The sequence below is a fragment of the Myotis brandtii genome, unplaced genomic scaffold (assembly GCF_000412655.1).
Source record: "Myotis brandtii unplaced genomic scaffold, ASM41265v1 scaffold513, whole genome shotgun sequence".
Taxonomy (NCBI): domain Eukaryota; kingdom Metazoa; phylum Chordata; class Mammalia; order Chiroptera; family Vespertilionidae; genus Myotis; species Myotis brandtii.
In genome coordinates, this window is record NW_005369552.1 from 4209629 (window position 1) to 4228381 (window position 18753).

At 39.4% G+C, this 18753-nt stretch overlaps 1 protein-coding gene across 1 annotated transcript; it reads right to left on the reverse strand.

Moving 5' to 3' along the window:
• Window positions 1-4412: 4412 nt before the first annotated feature.
• LOC102247876 (developmental pluripotency-associated protein 4-like) lies at window positions 4413-5180 on the reverse strand. The gene is given in 3 exon segments (XM_014548536.1): window positions 4413-4572; window positions 4574-4832; window positions 4835-5180. Coding segments are annotated over 3 exon segments (765 nt in total).
• Between the last annotated feature and the right edge of the window lie 13573 nt (window positions 5181-18753).

Consider the following 18753-nt stretch of genomic DNA (forward strand, 5'->3'; position numbering starts at 1 on the left):
GACAAGCTCCTGCCTGAAGGATCAGTCAGACAGATCTCAGAAGACACCCCAATCCTGTACTTCCTAAAGAAACTGAAAACAAATATTAATCTGCTGCCTAAAATATTAAAGGCTTCTGGCAGCAACAACAAAACACTGTTAAGTAATAGGGATGGGGAATCTCATTCACAATAATAACAAAAGCTAAAAGCTATTTAGAAATAGATCAGATATTCAAATCCTTATGGACAAAATTGCAGAATATTACAGAGCGTACAATAAGATGCAAATCAAAGGAGAAACCACATTTTTTACATTATGAGATTCAATATCAAAGTCAGTTTTTACCAAATTGATTTAAATACTCAATAAAATTCCAATCAAACTCTCATTAGGTTTTTTTTTACGGGTGTATAAAAGTATGGAATTTTGCAAGCTATTCCTAAAATTCATGTGGAAAGCACAAAAATACAAAAATACCTGGGACATGTTTGAAGAAGACCTAGTTGGAGAAACTTGCTCTATTAGATGTCAAAACTTGTTTAACGCCATACTGATTTAGTCAGGTAGTGTTAGTACAGAGACAGGAACATAGACCAAAGTAAAGACCCCAAAAACAAATTCATGCATATATAGAGACTAGCTATGTGGCCCTAGATATTGACACTGCAGATGGAGTAAGGAAACGATGGATATTTGCCTCATGACACATACAAAAACAAATTCCAGATGGACTGAAAACCTAAGTGTGAACAACGAAAACCTAAGAATAATGTCTTCAGAACCTCATATTATGGAAGGATTTCTCAAACAGGATACAGAAAGCACAATCACAGTTGATAAGTCCGACTGCATTGAAGTTAAGGTTATCTTTTCAATAGAAAATGCTATAAACAAGATAAAATGATGAACTACATCATGGGAGAAGGTATTTCCTTTGGGTATAAGTGATGAAGTTAGTATCCAAAATATATTTTAAAACTCTGAGTCAATAAGATATAAAAGCAAAGCCTAATATAAAATTGGGCAAAGAAAAGGAACGTAAAATACATAGGAGGTATTTAATTGGGTATGAGAAGAAGCTCAGCCTCCTGAGCGACGGAGTTGTTAAGGATAGGCCTACAGATACCCATGCAATTGCTCCAGCACCTTGTGACATTTATGGTAGGAAGAAGACTCACTGTCTTAAGGAATTTACAGACCAACATTGAGATTTGGAGCTAGATGCCAAGTTGAAGTCTGACGCTTTCAAACTTTGCCAAAGCTTAGGTCAACAGCTGGGCTAATATGGAATTCACGTCTTAAGCCAAACCACACAGGGTTTCGGAGAAAGCAGAAACTGAATGAAGATTTGGTGAGACAGGGAGACCCAAGGCTATAGGAATGAGCAACCACTGGTAGAGAGCAAAGTCACAGGATGCCAGAGTCTGAGCTAAAATGTATGCCAAATAAATTCTATTGTTTTTTAAGTGTTGGGCAAATGAACTCAAGGAAGCTGAGCCCTATGGGGAAAGCAGTGACTCCAAAAATGATCTATTACAAACCTCTGGCCACCTGGCCACCTGTGTTCTTGCCACACACCTTTCTCAGTCTTAATGAGTCAGTGGTGTCTCTTAAGAAAAACTAATCTCTCAAAGTCAGAATTGGCATCCTTACCCAGTTAGTGCCAGGTTTTGTAGGCAATGTCATTCACTCATTCAACACTTAATGGTGGAGGGCTTTCATGTAGCTGACACTGTTTTAGGTGCTTGGGATACACTAGTGAGCAAAATAAACAAAGATCTCTGTCCTGGGAGTTTATATTCCAGTGGTAAGGGGATGTTATAAATAATCAAAATAAATAAGTAAATTATTTTAATTCAGGCCCTACCCAAGATTCTGAAAAAATAATCTGTATTTCAACCATTTCCTCTTGTGATTTATATGCACTTAAATGTTGGAGAAGCACTGTGAATCTAGGAGTCTGGCTTTTCCACTTGCAATTCCACATCCAATTGATCACTATTGGATTGGCTTCTTGCCAAGTTGATGCCTAACCTATTTGTGGTAACAGTCATTTATGACATATCTCTGTGGTGGTGTTGGGAAATAGTACTTGTGAGCAGATATTTTAGGCAACACTCACTAAGTCATTCTGAATGTGGAACTGCTTCCTTTGCTGTAACTGTGCCTATTTCTTACACTGAGTAACTCGTGGCTATAATTAAGGCAACTTTAATGATAGCAAGTGGTTATGTTATTTTATGCACCTTGCTATTCTGAACCAATTTATTTTAGTTCTGGTACATTTGGCTGTACTAAAAAATATTTATTCCTTTTCTAAATAAAGACATTCTGACCACTTTCTTCATTTTAATACGAAGAGATAGACAGGCAGTAACAGCAGAATATAAGCGGTTGGAATTGCTTGGAGTGCTTTCTGATCTCCACACTTCAGCTTCTGCTATTACCGCTTCCTGAAGGTTCTCTTCATGTCTCTTGGCCAAGACAAGATATTCATTCTTGGATATCCAGTTCCTAATTAGTCTTGTTCTTTAATATTTTCCTGCTCATTGTTAAATGAAGGAATTACCTTTTACTTTCAAATCATATAGCATCTACTGTTACTGTCTCTGATTCATTTTGAAATGAATCATCCACTGATTTGTGACAGCGCTTCCACACTTAAGGTGAACTGTCATTTGTGTCCTGTGAACTGTCATTGTTGTTACAGTCTCATAGTTTTATATCATATTTTTTAGTGTAGATTTTATTTTATTTTTTAAAAATATATTCTTATTGATTTCAGAGAAAAAAAGGAGAGGGAGAGAGAGCCAGAAACATCAATGATGAGAGAGAATCATCGATCAGCTGCCTCCTGCCTGTCCCCCACTGGGGATTGAGTCCACAATCCAGGCATGTGCCCTGACCAGAATCGAACCATGACCTCCTGGTTCATAGGTCAACTCTCAAACACTGAGCCATACCAGCTGAGCTTTAGTGTAGATTTTAGATTCCTTAAAGACAGGAATTATGTCTCATGTGTCATAATGCACTTAATGCATTGTCTTGTACAAAATAATAATTCAATAAACACTTGTTGATTTTAGTGTATATTTTCTCTATGGGTAAAGATTTTTATTTTGAAAGCTCAAGCATCTGGTATATAAATTATAAAACTGAGGGCTGACGTCACACAGACATTTCCATTTGCTATTGGAGAACAGCTTTAAGTCATTTTTAAGGGTTGGAGCTGAATCATATGTAGCTTAGAATGACATATCCCAGGCTGCTGAGGAGAAGTCTTTGCATATATGCTGGGTTGTTCCCAGCATATGAAATGACAGGAACTGGGTCCTGTTTGAAGAGTGAGGTAAGTGGCCTCCACCATTAGAAAACAAGCAGCAAAAGAATTTAGAATTCAAATGGAATGTGATTAATTCTGAGTAGGGTATTCCTTGTATGATGTCATCACCAAACATTTGAAAGAAAGCTGTAACCTAAGTTGTAAAAATAGACAATGGAAAGCATATAGAGAATATTTTTTCCTATAGAATAGTGGAAAAGCAGTTTCATACAGAATGTAACACAGTTCCAAAAGAAACTGTGTAAATCACTACACTACAATGTTTAATCAGTTTATTACTAACTGTACAGTTTGCCCAAGAAGTGATTAGCAAACTCAGAAGCTGAGTGATTATACTAGAGTGAAGATATAAAATTACCCTTGCATTCATTTTTTTTCCAAAAGATGCACATTTTTACTATATCCTTTTTGTCTCTTTTCAAAGGCCTTCTCTCTATATTGATGAAAGGAAAAATGGGTGATTCCATTCTTCAACTTTTAATATTTAGCACATCATTCTGTTACATTGGGCCAACTGAAATCTTGCTAGAAACTGATCTGCCAAACTTCTAAACAGAATGAACTGAAGTTACCTACAGAATTGAAATTTTTGAAGAGAAGAAAAGGGGGAAAAAGTTAGCAGTTTGAAGTGATTAAATTTAGAATTAGGAGGCAGCAACCCCTAAAGGAGTCAGAATTCTGAGGCAGGAGTCCAGCGAGGGAGCACACCTGTTTCTCCGCTCCCTTCACGAGGTTCACTTCAGACTCCCACCAGGAAAAAGCTGCTGGGGTCACTTCTGTTTCAGATGGGTAATCCTAGTGTGGTGTGAGTGACTTGCATCTTCACTGCAATGAAAGATAATTTGTGAAATGCTTGTTCATTTTAAAGCATAACTGTCTGTATCCCAGCAGACGAAGCAGCAGGCACTGTTGGGAGTCTGAGGGTAACATCTGCTCCCCACCCGTCTGTGGGCCCTGTAAGTAGGGAGCACCGAGGGTGTCAAGCAGCCTGAAGTGTGGCTGTTAGTGGCACCATGGAGTTGATTGTAGTCACCTTTCTGCCATTGATTACAAGCATAGCTGTACTCTTTTTCGTGGCATTATAATCTCACTGGAGGCTTCTCACTAATAACTTATTCCTATGAATGCATTTGGGGCACAACATATTGTCCTCCAGGTGTGAGGGTGGAAAGTTGCAGGCAGGTAGCAAGAAGAGTGCATACACTTGCCCTTGTTTCTCAGCAATCCAGGGCTGCCCAGCATAAAACTAGCTGAACCCAACCCCCTGTGGCTGCAGGGAGACTTTGCCCAGGGACCACAGACCACTTGTAACCATAGGCCTCCTGTGGTGACACCAAGGTCTCCATCTTCCCAGTCTTCCCAGTCATGGCCGAAGTTCTGCTCCAGGAGGCAAAAACAGCATCTGGCACGGAAGTTGTCACAAAAATATTGTCTATTTCCTCAAGGAGAGCAGTAGCGTCCCCTTCAGGAACAGGCCCTCCCTCCAGGGGACCAGTCACTTCAGGAAGACCAAACTGTCCAGAGTCATTTCCCCCTTTTTCATCTTCAATTTCCTTTGTTTTACTGTCAATATCCTTGCCTCCTCTGGTGTGATAGGAATATCCTTTTGATTAGGGTAAGCATGTTCATGCAGCCTGTTATATGTTTCCAAGTTCATGCTTTTGGTGCTTAGCTTTAATAGCTGGCACCAAGCCCTCATGTTATCTTGGTGAATTAGGTTAACTGGTGACAAGTGAATAGGTAGTGGAGGAATTGGCATCTTCTTGTGAACTCTTACTCTTTTATTTGCTTGTGACATCTTTTGTGGACAGGAAGCTTTGTCATCTTTCATAGATCTCTTCCATTTGGTCTCCATCCCTAAGGTTCTTTGTATACTTGGTTCACCAGAAACCCAATGTTTCTCTTTAGCTTGTGTTGGTTAGAAGCTTTTTTCCAATTTTCAAGCCTTTTCCACTCTCCTGACTTCTTTGTGGAGTTCCCCTCAAAGCCTCTCCACCTTTATTTTCTGTCTGCAATGCTCATCAGTATGTGTGGCTTCTAATTATTTTTTGGCTCTAACAACCCCAGGGAAAAAAGGACCAGCTCAGACCCAGCACCTTTGGTTTAGAACATGTGTCTTCTTGCCTTTTGCATTTTCCATACTCAGAAAAGAACTCAAGGCTGACAAGCAGAAAATCTTCTAATATTTTTTACTATAGTTGGAAACAGAATTTCTTTTCCCTTTATTCCTTCTTCTCCCCCACCCTTTCCTCTCCCTCCTCCTCCTCTTTCTTCTTCTTCTTTTTTGCTATGTAGGAAATAATTTGATCTGTGCATCCTATATAATAAAAGCCTAATATGCTAAGTGTCCAGTTCTCCGGTTGGCCATTCAACCAATCAAAGCATAATGTGCTAATGATATGCTAAGGCCGCTCAACTGCTCACTATGATGTGCACTGACCACCAGGGGGCAGACGCTTCAACCAGTAGGTTAGCTTGCTGCTGGTGTCTGGCCAATTGGGACTGAGCAAGACAGGCTGGACATGCCCTGGAGCCCTCCCATGTACCTCCCCGGCCCCGATCGTGCACTAGTGGGGTCCCTCGGCCTCTGCCCTCTCATAATCCAGGACCTCTCAGGTGATGTCAGAGAGCCGGTTCTGGCCCAATCCCACAGGCCAGGCCAAGGGACCCCACTGGTGCATGAATTCGTGCACCAGGCCTCTAGTATTTGTATAATGACTTTATCTCTGACAGTAGTTGTAGTTTTTCATGATTCTCTTATATTTTCTACTTGAATAATATTATTATCTGCAAGTAATAATGTTTGTTTTCTGGTTTTGAATTCAGAGTCTACCCATTTTAGCTTGAATATTAACACTTTTTAGCCTCAGTTTCTTCATCTGTAAAATGGGTATAAAATATTGTACATCACTGCTATGAAGAGTAAATGCAATAATATATATAACTCTTAGGACAGTATTTAATAAGAGATCAACATATGCATGCTCCATTTTAGAACTTATAGTAAGCTAATTTTAGTAGTTATGGTATAGATCCTGTACTTGTTAAGATTTTGATTTTATTGTTTTATTATCTTTGTGGAGAATATGTATGCCAAGCAATTATTGCTAATATATAGGAAAACAATGACTTTTTATACACTGTTATTTTAATGAGCTTTCTTACTGAAATTATTTATTCTGATGATTTTTCAGTAATGGGTTTTACTGTATAAATTATAACCTGTAAATAATGGAACTCATTCTATCTTTTACTTATTTTATTACTTAGTCAGAATTCCTAGATAACACTGTGAAATACTATGTTTCTGATTTTATTGAGAATGTCTACAGTGCTTCACCATTTTAGGTAAGGTGTTGGCTAGTTTTAGATTATAATTTTTATCATATTAATGATTTATTCTTCAAATCCTAGCAAACTAATTTTTTTATTAGGAAGTGAATTTTATTAAGTACTTTTTAGCATCTATTGAAATGATCATGTGTTTTCCACTTTTTTGAGATCAATTATAATAGACTAGAGGCCCGGTGCACAAAATTTGTGCATGAGGGGGCGGGTCCCTCAGCACAGCCTGCACCCTCTCCAATCCGGGATCCCTCTCGCAATCCAGAACCACTGGCTCCTAACCTCTCGCCTGCCTGCCTGATGCCCCTAACTGCTCCCCTGCTGGCCTGATGTCCCTAACTGCTCTCCCCTGCCAGCCTGATCCCCCTAACTGCTCTCCCCTCTGGGCCTGATCCCCCTAACTGCCCTCCCCAGCCGGCCTGATCACCCTAACTGCCTATCTGCTCTCCCCTCCTGGCCTGATCCCCCTAACTTCCTATCTGCTCTCCTCCCCTCCTCTGATCCCCCTAACTGCCTATCTGCTCTCCCTTCCTCTCCATGCCCTTCGGACCCCCGGCGCAGCATGCTGAGAGCTCTCTGCCATGGCCCTGCCCCCATCCTGATTGGTCGTAGTGACAGTGCCCCGGCCCATTTCCATATTCCTCTATTATTAGTATAGATTGAAGTAATTAATTATTAATAAATTATCTAAGGTTGAACTGTCTCTGTATTACTGGCATAAAGTATATTTTGTAATAATTTTCTATTTTAAAAATATTTTTATTGATTTTTAGAGAGAGAGGAAGGGAGAGAGATAGAAACATCAATGTGAGAGTGGAACATTGATCAGCTGCCTCCTGCATGCCCCAAACTGGGGATTGAGCCAGAAACCTGAGCATGTGAATCAACATGGGATGATGCACAACCAACTAAGTCACACTGCCAGGGCTGTAATAATTTTCTTTTTACTCACTTGATTTAGTAATATTTTCTTAAGATTTCTGCATCTTTGTTTCTAAGTGTTATCAGACTGGATTTTTGTTTTGTTTGTTTGTTTTGGACACTATTTTTCTGCTTTTTGTATTAAGGATATGTGAGTTTTATGAAATGAATTGACAATCCATCTTTTTTTGTTGTTATCCAGAATGACTTGAATAATATAAGAGTATCTATTGCTTAACAATTGCTTAGAACATAATTTGGTCTTAGTGGCTGTGGGAAAATTGGGTTTTATTTATTAACTAGAGGCCTGGTGCATGAAATTTGTGCACAGAGTGGGGGGGGTCCCCCTCAGTCTGGCCTGTGCCCTCAGGGGATGTCTGACTGCCGGTTTAGGCCTGGATTGGGCCTAAACCAGCAGTCGGACATCCCTCTCACAATCCAGGATGCTGCATGCACCAGTGACCATACTTTTCATACAGGTGAAAGGCATCTTGCTGTTGTATGGGCAGCTACATTTTTTGCCCTGATTATAAAAGTAGTACATAACATGATCCTTCTGAGGCAGTAGTACCATTTTCCCCATCTTATGGGTGGAAAAACTGAAGCAGAGAGAAGTTTAAGTAATTGGCTTTGTCACACAGTTATAAGTGTCAGAATCAGGGCTGACCACAAAATGGGCAAACAAGAGTCCATGCATGCCATCGCAGCATCATCCTGTTTTTTCAGTGTTAGAGTAGCCTTGTCAGGTTTTACTTTTTAAATCTAAGAGACTGTTCCCAATATATAGGGCAGGGTCCCTAGGCCTGACTGCGATCAGAACCAATATGTGGGGCAACCGGCAGGTGGGGTAATCGGGGGGCCCCTCTGGCACCCGCCTTGGCTGGTGGCCTGGCGCCACCGCTGGCCGACTGTGCCCCCTGATTGCCACTGCGGGAAGCGACTGGCGGGGTGCTTGCTGGCCAGCCCCGCCCCCCAATTGCTGCCACCAGTCGCCTCCCTCTCGGGAGCATCTGCCCCCTGGTGGTCAGTGTACATTATAACAACAAGTCGTTCTGCCATTTGGTCAATTTGCATATTAGGGTTTTATTATATAGGATCACTGCTACAGTTTCTCCCATAATTATCAGCATAGTGGAAAATTTTTCTTGGATCCCTTTGAGAACAGCTTTCTATAGGATTGTTTATTTCTTACAATTTTAAAAAATTTCTCACATAGAGTGTATATAATGTTCTTCATCATATATTTTATTTTCCTTCCTAAAGTGGTATATTTGTAGTTTCTCCCAGATTTAATCTTTACCTTTGGCAGAACTTTTGATCTTTTACTGTAATTTTAAAGAGCCAGTTCTTGGAGTGATTAGTTCTATAATTTTATAACTCATTACTTTCTGGTTTTACATGTCTCTTAAATCATGCCCTCCCATATTCTTTAGATTTATATTTTTCTCTGTCACCTTAAGTTGTATGTTTAATTCACTTATTTTAATTTATTCTCATTTAATAATAGAAATCTTAGTTTTAAAATGTTTGTATACTATTTCTTAGAGTCCCAAATGTTTGGAACCTGAGGGAATTGGCAAATCATGTAAATCAAACCATTTGTGTTCCATATTGGGAACATAAACAGGTGAAAGGCTTGTCTCAGAGCCAGGTAGTTGTAGAACCAAAGTGAGTATCAGTGTCCCTGACCCTCTTTTCCCACTGCACCACTCCGCCTACCTTCTTAACCAAAAAAGACATGAGAACGAAATAATTATTTCTATTGGTAATGCGACCTGTCTGCCATGGCAACTTGGGAAACTCCTCTCAAATGCCGAGGACTTAAGTGGCCAGCTACAGATATTCTGAGTACTCTTTTTCTTTCTCTGGGACAGAGGTTAGTTTGTGTTGACACAGGCTGAATCAATAAACCTTCTGTTGATTCAGGTAGGGTGCAAGGCCTGTAGAGGGAGTCTTTGGAACTAGAGTTTCAGACCAGCGGAACCATACCTGTCCTGAAGCAGCCACACATTTCTTCAGCTGCCCAGCTCTAAACCCGACCTCCAGGTTAGAGAGCCTGGCTCTGCTCGCTTAGTGCTCCAGTGTAACTATGCCTCTCCACCCATGTGCCAGTGTGCCATCATGACCTGGATGCATTTTTACCTGAAAGCTACACTGGTGAAGGATTGCATCTCCTTGCAATAGAGTTCTGGGGGGTGGGGAGAGAACAAGTGGATTAAGAAAGAGCTGCTCTAACTTGCATTAGTGAGAGGTCGAATATCATGGAATAATGTGGGCAGGATTCTTCATTTTTACTTACCAAGGATTATGAAAGCTAAATACTTTCTTGTAACATTTGATGTTGATGACCCCTTGAGAATGAAGATATAGAATGATGGATTTGTGTGTATACATATTGGTGAACATACATATGTGTACATACATATATTTCACACACAGAGGAGAGTCTAAAACCCAAAAGATCTTGTGGTGGAGCATCTTCATGTGAAGGGACAAATGTTTTTGTCATGGGTATAATTTATACCTTTTTTTAAGTGTCTGTGTTCCTGATCCAAAGTCTGTGAGCCTGACACTTTGAAAGGCCAAAATTCAAAATGCCAGAGTTTTGAGTAAGCAAAGGTTTACTCATGGAGAAGGCACCAACACCAGAAGATGGGAGACTTAGTGGTGCCTCAAATCTATCTTATGAAAGCACAGAGTTCACGCTTCTTTCATGTCAATGGAAAGAGTAATAGGAGGGGCAAGAGATGATTGACAACCATAGACATCTGGATACCAACTAAGGGTACGAGGAAGATCGTGCTTAGTCTGTTGACCCTGGTTGATGTTGAATATGGTCAGGAGGTTCCTGCAAATCTTTAATAAACAATATATACTTCCCTTATCTCCTCTGGAGAGGCACCTTCTGATAAGGGTCTGTTTTTATAAACCTCAAGCTGGAAGCAGAATTCCTCTAATAATTAATACATTTTTTGCAATACTAACAGAAGCTATTAGCCCAAAGGCCATGGGAATAAAGCAGGCTTGAACAATATGGAGTCGGAAGGGCCAAGTATTTCACTCTGTTACATCTATTTTGTCTGAGTTTTTTACATTTTACACAGAATAATACTCAGTATATGTTTTTATTTCTATTTCTTATACTGCATGAAGGTAAGGGGAGTTTGACTCTTGTTACCTGGAGTTACCTGTAAAATTCAATGCAGCTTATAAGATTTTGAGTCAACCGGTGTTTATTATGGGCCAACTCTATGAAATTCCCGTACCCAGGGGCTCTCAAAAGATATTTTTTATTCACTTTTACACAGTCACTTCCTGTATAATGAATGTTGTCATTATTGCTTTAAAGATGAAGTCACGGAAGCTCAGAGAGATTAACCAACTTATCCTGGATCACACAGTTAATACTAGTTATGTCAGAATCTAAAATCAAACCCAGATTTTCTGATTTCAAGTTTAATATTCTTTCACCTCTCTGCTAGGACAAAGCAATTTCATACTAAATGTTCATTCCTCCAGGTCTAGGAGAATGCCTTGTTTACCTTTATACAGAGCCTTGTTAGCTGTTTCCCAGGAGATTATACACTAATTATCCTTATTGATTTTTATTTTTATCAAAGCATCACATCAGCATTCTTTGAGAGGTCAGATCACAATGCTATAAAACCTTTAAAAACTAGCCATTCCCCCAAAACACACACACACACAAAACTAGCCACTCCCTGACCCACTCTACATAATAAGTTTTCGTTCCAGAATTAATCCATGCAATTTGATGTAGAATTTGAAGGGGAAGGAAATAAGAAATTGTGTTTCCTTAACAAACATTATGTCCCATGCACTTTCCAAAGGGTATCTTATTTAATCCTCAGAAGGACTCTAACTTATCCTGGGACTCCAGCCCTAGTGCTATTTCCACCTCACTGGGCTGCCTCTCTGTGCTATGAGAAGTGCATTAATTATCATATGTCAAGAATATCAGATGTCTTATATCCCTTGTGAAAATTCAGCTGGTTTTCAGAAGTTCATCCCTCTTTTCATAAATTGATTGGTTACCAGTAAGTCAAAAATGAAACTAAAGCAATCTGCACCAGCAATTTTATTAACCCAAAGTGGATATACAGATGGCCAAAAGACATATGAAAAAATGATCATCAGAAAGATGAAAATTAAAATGACAATGAGCTATCACCTCACCCCTGTCAGAATGGCTACCATCAAAAAAGCAACAAATGACAAGTGCTGTCAAGGAAGTGGAGAAAAGGGAACCCTAGTACGCTGCTGGTGAGAATGCAGACTGGTGCAGTCATTATGGAAAACAGTATGGAGTTTCCTCAAAAAATTAAAAGTGGAACTCCCATTTGACCCAGTGATCCCATTTCTAGGAATATATCCTAAGGAACCCGAAACACCAATCAGAAAGAATGTATGCACCCCTACCCTATTGTCATAGCAGCACAATTTACAATAGCTAAGATCTGGAAACAGCCCCAGTGCCCATCACTAGATGAGTGGATAAGAAAGCTGTGGTACATTTACATCATGGAATACTATGCAGCAGTAAAAAAGAAGGGTTTCTTACCCTTTGAGACATCATAGATGGACCTGGAGAGTATTATGCTAAGTGAAATAAGTCAGTCAGAGAAAGACAATTATCACATGATCTCACTCATATGTGGAATCTAATCAACAAAATAAACTGATGAACAAAATAGATCCAGAGACATAGAAGCATGGAACAGACTGTGGAATTTCAGAGGGAAGGTGGGAGTGGGAAGAGATCAACCAAAGAACTTGTATGCATATAAGCATAACCCATGGACACAGACAGGAGGGTGATAAAGACCTGTGGTGGGGGGTAGGGACAGGTTAGAAGGGGTCAATGGAGGAAAAGGGAGGACATATGCAATACTTTCAACAATAAAGTTTTTTTTTAAATCTAGGTATTTGTTTCTACTCTCTTCCTTCTGAAACTGATGTACGTCTTACAACTTTATTAGAATTTTTTTAGTTTTTTAGGAGCTACTCAAGTCAGAAGTGGTATGTAATTTTAAGTAAGTGTTCTTAATTTGGCCTCTAAAGTCTTGCATTTTTCCCCTTCGGCAGAATGGCATTTAGATAGCCCTTTGAACTTGTGCATACACAGCAAGGTCTGCTGCATTTGTGAAATTCAGCACAAACACTCGTCATTTGTTGGCACAAATCATGTTTACTAATATTTTTTGCTTACATTCACTTTTCTATTTAAATTCTTCATTAAATATATATGATGGAAATTTCATCTCTTACCTCCCCCCCTTTTTTTACTCAGGGTGTCCCCTGGCCTTTGTGTATAGAGGCCAATTAGTCAGATCAGGTAGTGTTATTCTCTTTCATTTATTAAATTGTATGTTCTTCAAACTCAGGAACTCTGCCTAATACTTTTATGCCCTCCTGTCACAATTGGACTTATAATTGTGATACATGAAAGAACTCAATAAATGTGTGTCACATTGAATGGAATGGAATTGTAGTAACTGTCTGCCCTCGGTGGATGTCCTGTTTGTGCCTCCACAAGCCCCTGTTGCGTTCAGAAGCGAGTGCTTCCAGAAGGGAAGTGAGGCTCCTAGAGAGACACAATTCACTGTGACAGACAGTAGAGCCTTGGGTTCCAGAGTCCAACTGCCTGCCCCTCCCTTCTTTGCTCTTGCCTCTTCCCTTGGAGCTGTTTCCATTGCCCAAATCTGTGTTGTATCATTCTGAATTGGGAAATGTCAAGTTCACAAAATAGCACTAGAATTCTCTTCACTCCTCCCTCTTTTTTGGTATAACAAGAACAAAAAGTTAAAGTTACTTTCTCGTGATTAGTTCACTCATTTGGAAAGTTACCCAAAACAGTTGTTGAGAGTCATGTTTGAGCCATTGGTGAATAAAGGAAATCAACCTTTTAATATTAGAGTCAAATGTTCAGGCCTTATCCTTCCACATCAGCCTTTTACCTAAATATTTCAGTTTGTCTTGAACTTTTCTTATTGTTTTTCTATTCCTAACCTCCTTTGTTCTGCTGATGTCAACCTGTTAGGTATTTGTGTTTGTTTAAGTGTCTGAAAATATAACTCCCACAGCCCAAAGTTGCTTTTAGAAGTTGCCTGGACTCAGAAGACACGATTCTGCTGTTACCCACCTTTGCTCCTGCTCTTAGCCCGGGGAGCTGCCTCTGTAGGACACAGGCACCCAGGGCAAGGCAGAAGTGGCCCCAGTAAGTCAGGAGGATGAGCCTCCAGCTCCACAGCCCAGCAAACATTTACTGAGATCTTACTGTATGCCAGGCACTGAGCTAGGCACGGGCACTACAAAGATGAATAAGAAATGAGAGCCATTCCAGCAAGGGAGACTGAGTCATAAGTAGAGAAGTATCAAACAGTGCAGGAAATGTGGTGGTAGGTAGTTGTGCAGGGTGAGGTAGAAGCACAAAGGGCCACCTAACTCAGCTGGAAAAAGCTATAAATGGTTTCTTAATGGAGCCTGGGGAATTAGGAGCAAGAGATGGGGGCTGAAGTGTAGGAAGCAAGGAAGTGAACTTAGGGGTGAGGAGAGGGTAAGAAAGGACTCAGGAGGAAGTGGCAAAATGAACTTAGGCGCTAACTGAGAAATGGCTGGAGTGAGGCCTGTCAGGGCACTGCCGCATGTACTTGAGTGCTGCTGAACAGGCAGCACAAAGAAGGCCTTTGAAATAGACGAGTGTAAAGAAGTGAACCAGCACCAGGTCACAGAGGAAATGCTGGGTCTTGCTAAGGAATAGAGATCAAGCTATTACTGCCTTTCCACCTGTAGGCTGTAGGGAGCCATTAATACAATTTAAATAGAAGAATGACCTCACCATTTTCCTTTTAGATGGAGTCATTGGGCACCAGCGCTTAGGATATGTTTAAGGGCAGAAGGTAGAGAGGAAGCTATTGCAGAATCCAGGCAAGAGTTAACGGAAACCTGCATTAGAACAAGTATGACAGGAATAGAGGAAGCGATGAGTTAAAAAAGGTAAAATTGGAAGCACCTGATAAGTAGTGTGTGTAGTGGTGTTCAGAGGAGGGAATTTAGAATAATTCCCAAGTTAGGAACTTAAGAGGTCAAGAATATGCAGGAGGGGTAGTGATTTTGAGATCATGATGATTTCAGTTCTGGATGTGTTGAGTTTGGGGTGATCATATCCAAATGGAAATACCAATCAGATGGCTGGACATAGGGGCCCAAATATGAAATGGTAGCATCGATTTGAGAATTAGATGTATCTGAAGAATGCACAGACAGTATTTGAGAATGAGAACGCAGATTGATTAAATATCCCTCAACTAACAACCACAAGTTGCTTAGACATATGAGATAAAGTTCTAGATGAACACATACATAGTGATTATATATGTATATATTATATATATATATATATTGCCCCCCCCACTAAGGATTAATAAAATAAGATATATTCTGTAAAGCATTGCATCAGAATAGCTGTTTGCAAGGAATGCAGACAAAACAACATAAACCAAAACCACTTTCTCCAAAAAAAGAGCAGGCATGTAGAAAATTATAGCTTTGAATCTGTGTCAAGGAAGGGTGTCTGACAGCTACAGGATATGAGAAGAAGTTTCAAATTACTAACTTGTTTGGTTTGGAGGAAAGAATGTTCACAAGTAGTCGCCAGAGACCCCCTTATACCATCAGTATAAAATGAAGTCACTGTTAGTACATCCTCACCCTACTCACCCTGGCCATATATGTTTACCCAGCCTTTCATTTCCCCCTAGTAAGTATGCAACTGCACAAAATACTGCTTATTTCTAGATTGAGGCACTCACTAAAGTCATTTTGATGTCTCAAAGTGGAAGTAAAATGGTAGATGTTTTTTAAGGAAAGAAGCTTCATATATGGTATGATATGTATTACCTTCCAGAATGACAACTCAAACAATAAATGGAACTTTTGTATTAAGTGATGTAAAGAATTATACTTCTTGTAATGTTAGTAAGTATCATATATTTTTAAGTCTGAATTACATTGAGATTTCCATGATAGGTTTTCCAAAACTCTAAAATTTTCCAAAATTCTCACCTGTTTCATTACTGTAAACTTCATAAGAATTCTCTCTCAGTGTGGAAAGGGGATTTAGAAAAACTGCAGTGAAATACCAGCCTTTCAGATCAATAGTAAGTAAAAATAAAGGCCTGACAACAAATAAATCCATACAAAAGTTTGAGCTGATGTGGTGGTTCATCTTTTGAGAATTTCAGAGGAATTATTGTAGAAAAGTGGAAAACCACAAAATGGGTTTTATTAAATTACTCATCAAACTTGTACACCTCTATGAAGACCAAAATGAAAACACAAGAAAGCATAGATGGAAAAACACTGACCTCTGTGATAGGATAGCATTTCATAGAGGTGGTGTGAGAGCTGATCCTTTGTGGAGAAACTTGTTCAACAACAAGAAAAATACAGGTTTGTGTAGAACAGAGGGGTTACTGACAGAGTGAGAACATTGTGTCCTAGTTATTTTCCATCTACTTTGAGGACAATCTGTAAAAAAATAGAAATTATATTTTAATTTGCCCCCCTCCAAGTGTTGGGGTGTGCTGAATAAGTACAAATGTATTTCTTTAGTTGTCTGTATAAGTTATAATTATAAAGACAATTCATTTGGCTTGTCTTTGAGTCCTGAGCCAGACATGAATTATTTGAAGTTACTTTTCTCTGGCCCACCTTCTTTAGCACTTGGGAAGGTAGCAGATGTTTGTACTGACCACATAGCACTGAGGCCTATTCTACTTGTAGGGGAGGGGGGCCTGGAGCACAATGAGTGGGACTTTAAGGCACATCACAAACTTGTTCTGGTTGCTCCCACCATGGCCTGCCACAGTGCCCAAAGAGGCCATTAACAAATGGCTTTGGGTTAAGATAGCAGTTCCCAAACTTGTTTTGTAAAACATCAGGGCTGAAGGATACGAATAGTTGTTACATAGAAAAAGAGGGGAAAGAAATTTCATATTCAACTAAGTTTGAAAAACGCTGGTTAAACAGAGTTAAGCAGGATTGGTTCTTTGCAGGGCCCTCTAAGCATGGAGCACCATTCCCTTGATGGATTCATGGGTTGAGAGCCAGCTCTGAAGTTGAATCTGGGTGGGTGATGAGTAGCAGGACAAAGCCTGAAATCTGAAACCAAATGTGCCAAAATGTTGGCAGTGGTTGTCTTGATTAGTGAGGTTATATAATTTTTTTAAAGTTTCATTTAATTTACATTTTTGTACTTTTCAAATATTCTGCAACAAACGTGTATTTTCTTTGTAATCAAAAGAGTTTTCTAAAAAAAAATTAAACATGGAATTATTTTGTGATTTAGCTACTATAAAAATATTTGTCTTTCTTTAAATATTTGTCTTCCTTTAAATTGTAATTACTAATAGTATTAATATAACCAGCAAGAAATATGGATTTTGTGCAACAAACCAAAAATAGATCTGCTTCAAAAGTTGTTTTATATCCTATCTCTTAACTATTTATCAAAGATTAGTAATATAAATGTATAGTTATATTTTGTCGGGGGTGAAAAGATGTTGCTTTGACTTACAATGTTGTTTCTGATACTTGGACCTTCCCTAGATTCTAGAATATGATCTATACTAATAAAAGGGTAATATGCTAATTAGGCCAGACATCCTTCTGGACGTCCTTCCAGACAAAGCCACGGTGGCGGGGGCCAAGGCAGAGGCAGTTAGGGGTGACCAGGCCAGCAGGGATGAGCAGTTAGGGGTGACCAGGCAGGCAGGTAGAGTGGTTAGGGGCGATCAGGCAGGCAGGCAGGTGAGCAGTTAAAAGCCAGTGGTCCCATATTGCGAGAGGGATGTCCGACTGCTGGTGTAGGGGTCCCAGAATGGAGAGGGTGCTGGCCGGGTTGAGGGACTCCCCCCCTCCCCCCAACATGCACAAATTTTCTGTACCGGGCCTCTAGTATAAAATAAATCACCTTTTAATCTAGAAAATGCTAAAAATAAATACAAGAATAGATAGATGATGATAGATAGATAGATGATAGATAGATAGATAGATAGATAGATAGATAGATAGATAGATGATAGATCTTTCTGAGATGATGGGGAAACCTGGGAGAACTGAAGTGGAGAACTAAGACCCACCTTACTGATGAGGATGGTCTCAAATTTTGATAAAGTTTTCTGAAAGCTGGCTGGGACTCAATAGCGAGTAAACAAACATTGCACTTCTAAAGTCTTGAGTAAAACATAGGTGTCTGGAATTGGAATTTAATTCCTGGACAGAGGAAAGAAAATGGTGGCTTCTGTCAATATCTAAGAATGGAGGTATTGGAAGGACACTTTCTGATAGTCCTCATTTGATTTAGTAGCATTTTCCTGGTCACAGAAAATGGTCCAGAAATGAGAATGAGGCAAAGGAGAAGCTTTGTGTAAAGTGGAGATAATGGTAATGAGGGTAAACAAAATACTACATGAAAATGCTTAGCACAGGACATTACAGGGGAAGTGCACAGCAAATTACTATTATCAGCAATGGGTTAAGAGACAATGTTGTTTGCTATATTTATATTGATTTTTAGTTTTATTGGGTAGCAATAAGAGAATATCTCATATAGTAAGAAAACTTGAAACAAATTTGTATTTGGAGACTTGTTTTGTGGTACATGTTAATATTTTTGCTGTTCTAAATGAATTTGAGAATTCTCCATCCATTAGATATTTAAATCTGTACTCTTACATATTTTTTGTTTGCTTAATATCAGTTTCTGAGAAACTTTTCTATTGTGTACATGACAAGCAGTAGAATATAAAAAAAAATGCTAACCATTCAAAGCTAAGTTGGCATTTAAATGACCATGAGTTACAAAGTTTTTCCAATGACTACACCTGCATTTGCACAGAATATAACTAGATCAATGTGTAAAAAAACAGGACATTTCAAATTCTTTTCAGTCATTTTGTGGTTTCACCTCAACAATCAGTTCAAGTTTAGATCCAGCTTTAAAGCCACTGAAAGTTTTCTGCTGCCATTTCCACCTAGAAGATTCAAATAGGATAGTCTTCAGAACATCAGCAGCGGCAGAAACTGTGGGAAGAACTTTCAGACTAGCTAATTTTATCCAGCCCGTTGGTGTCTATCAA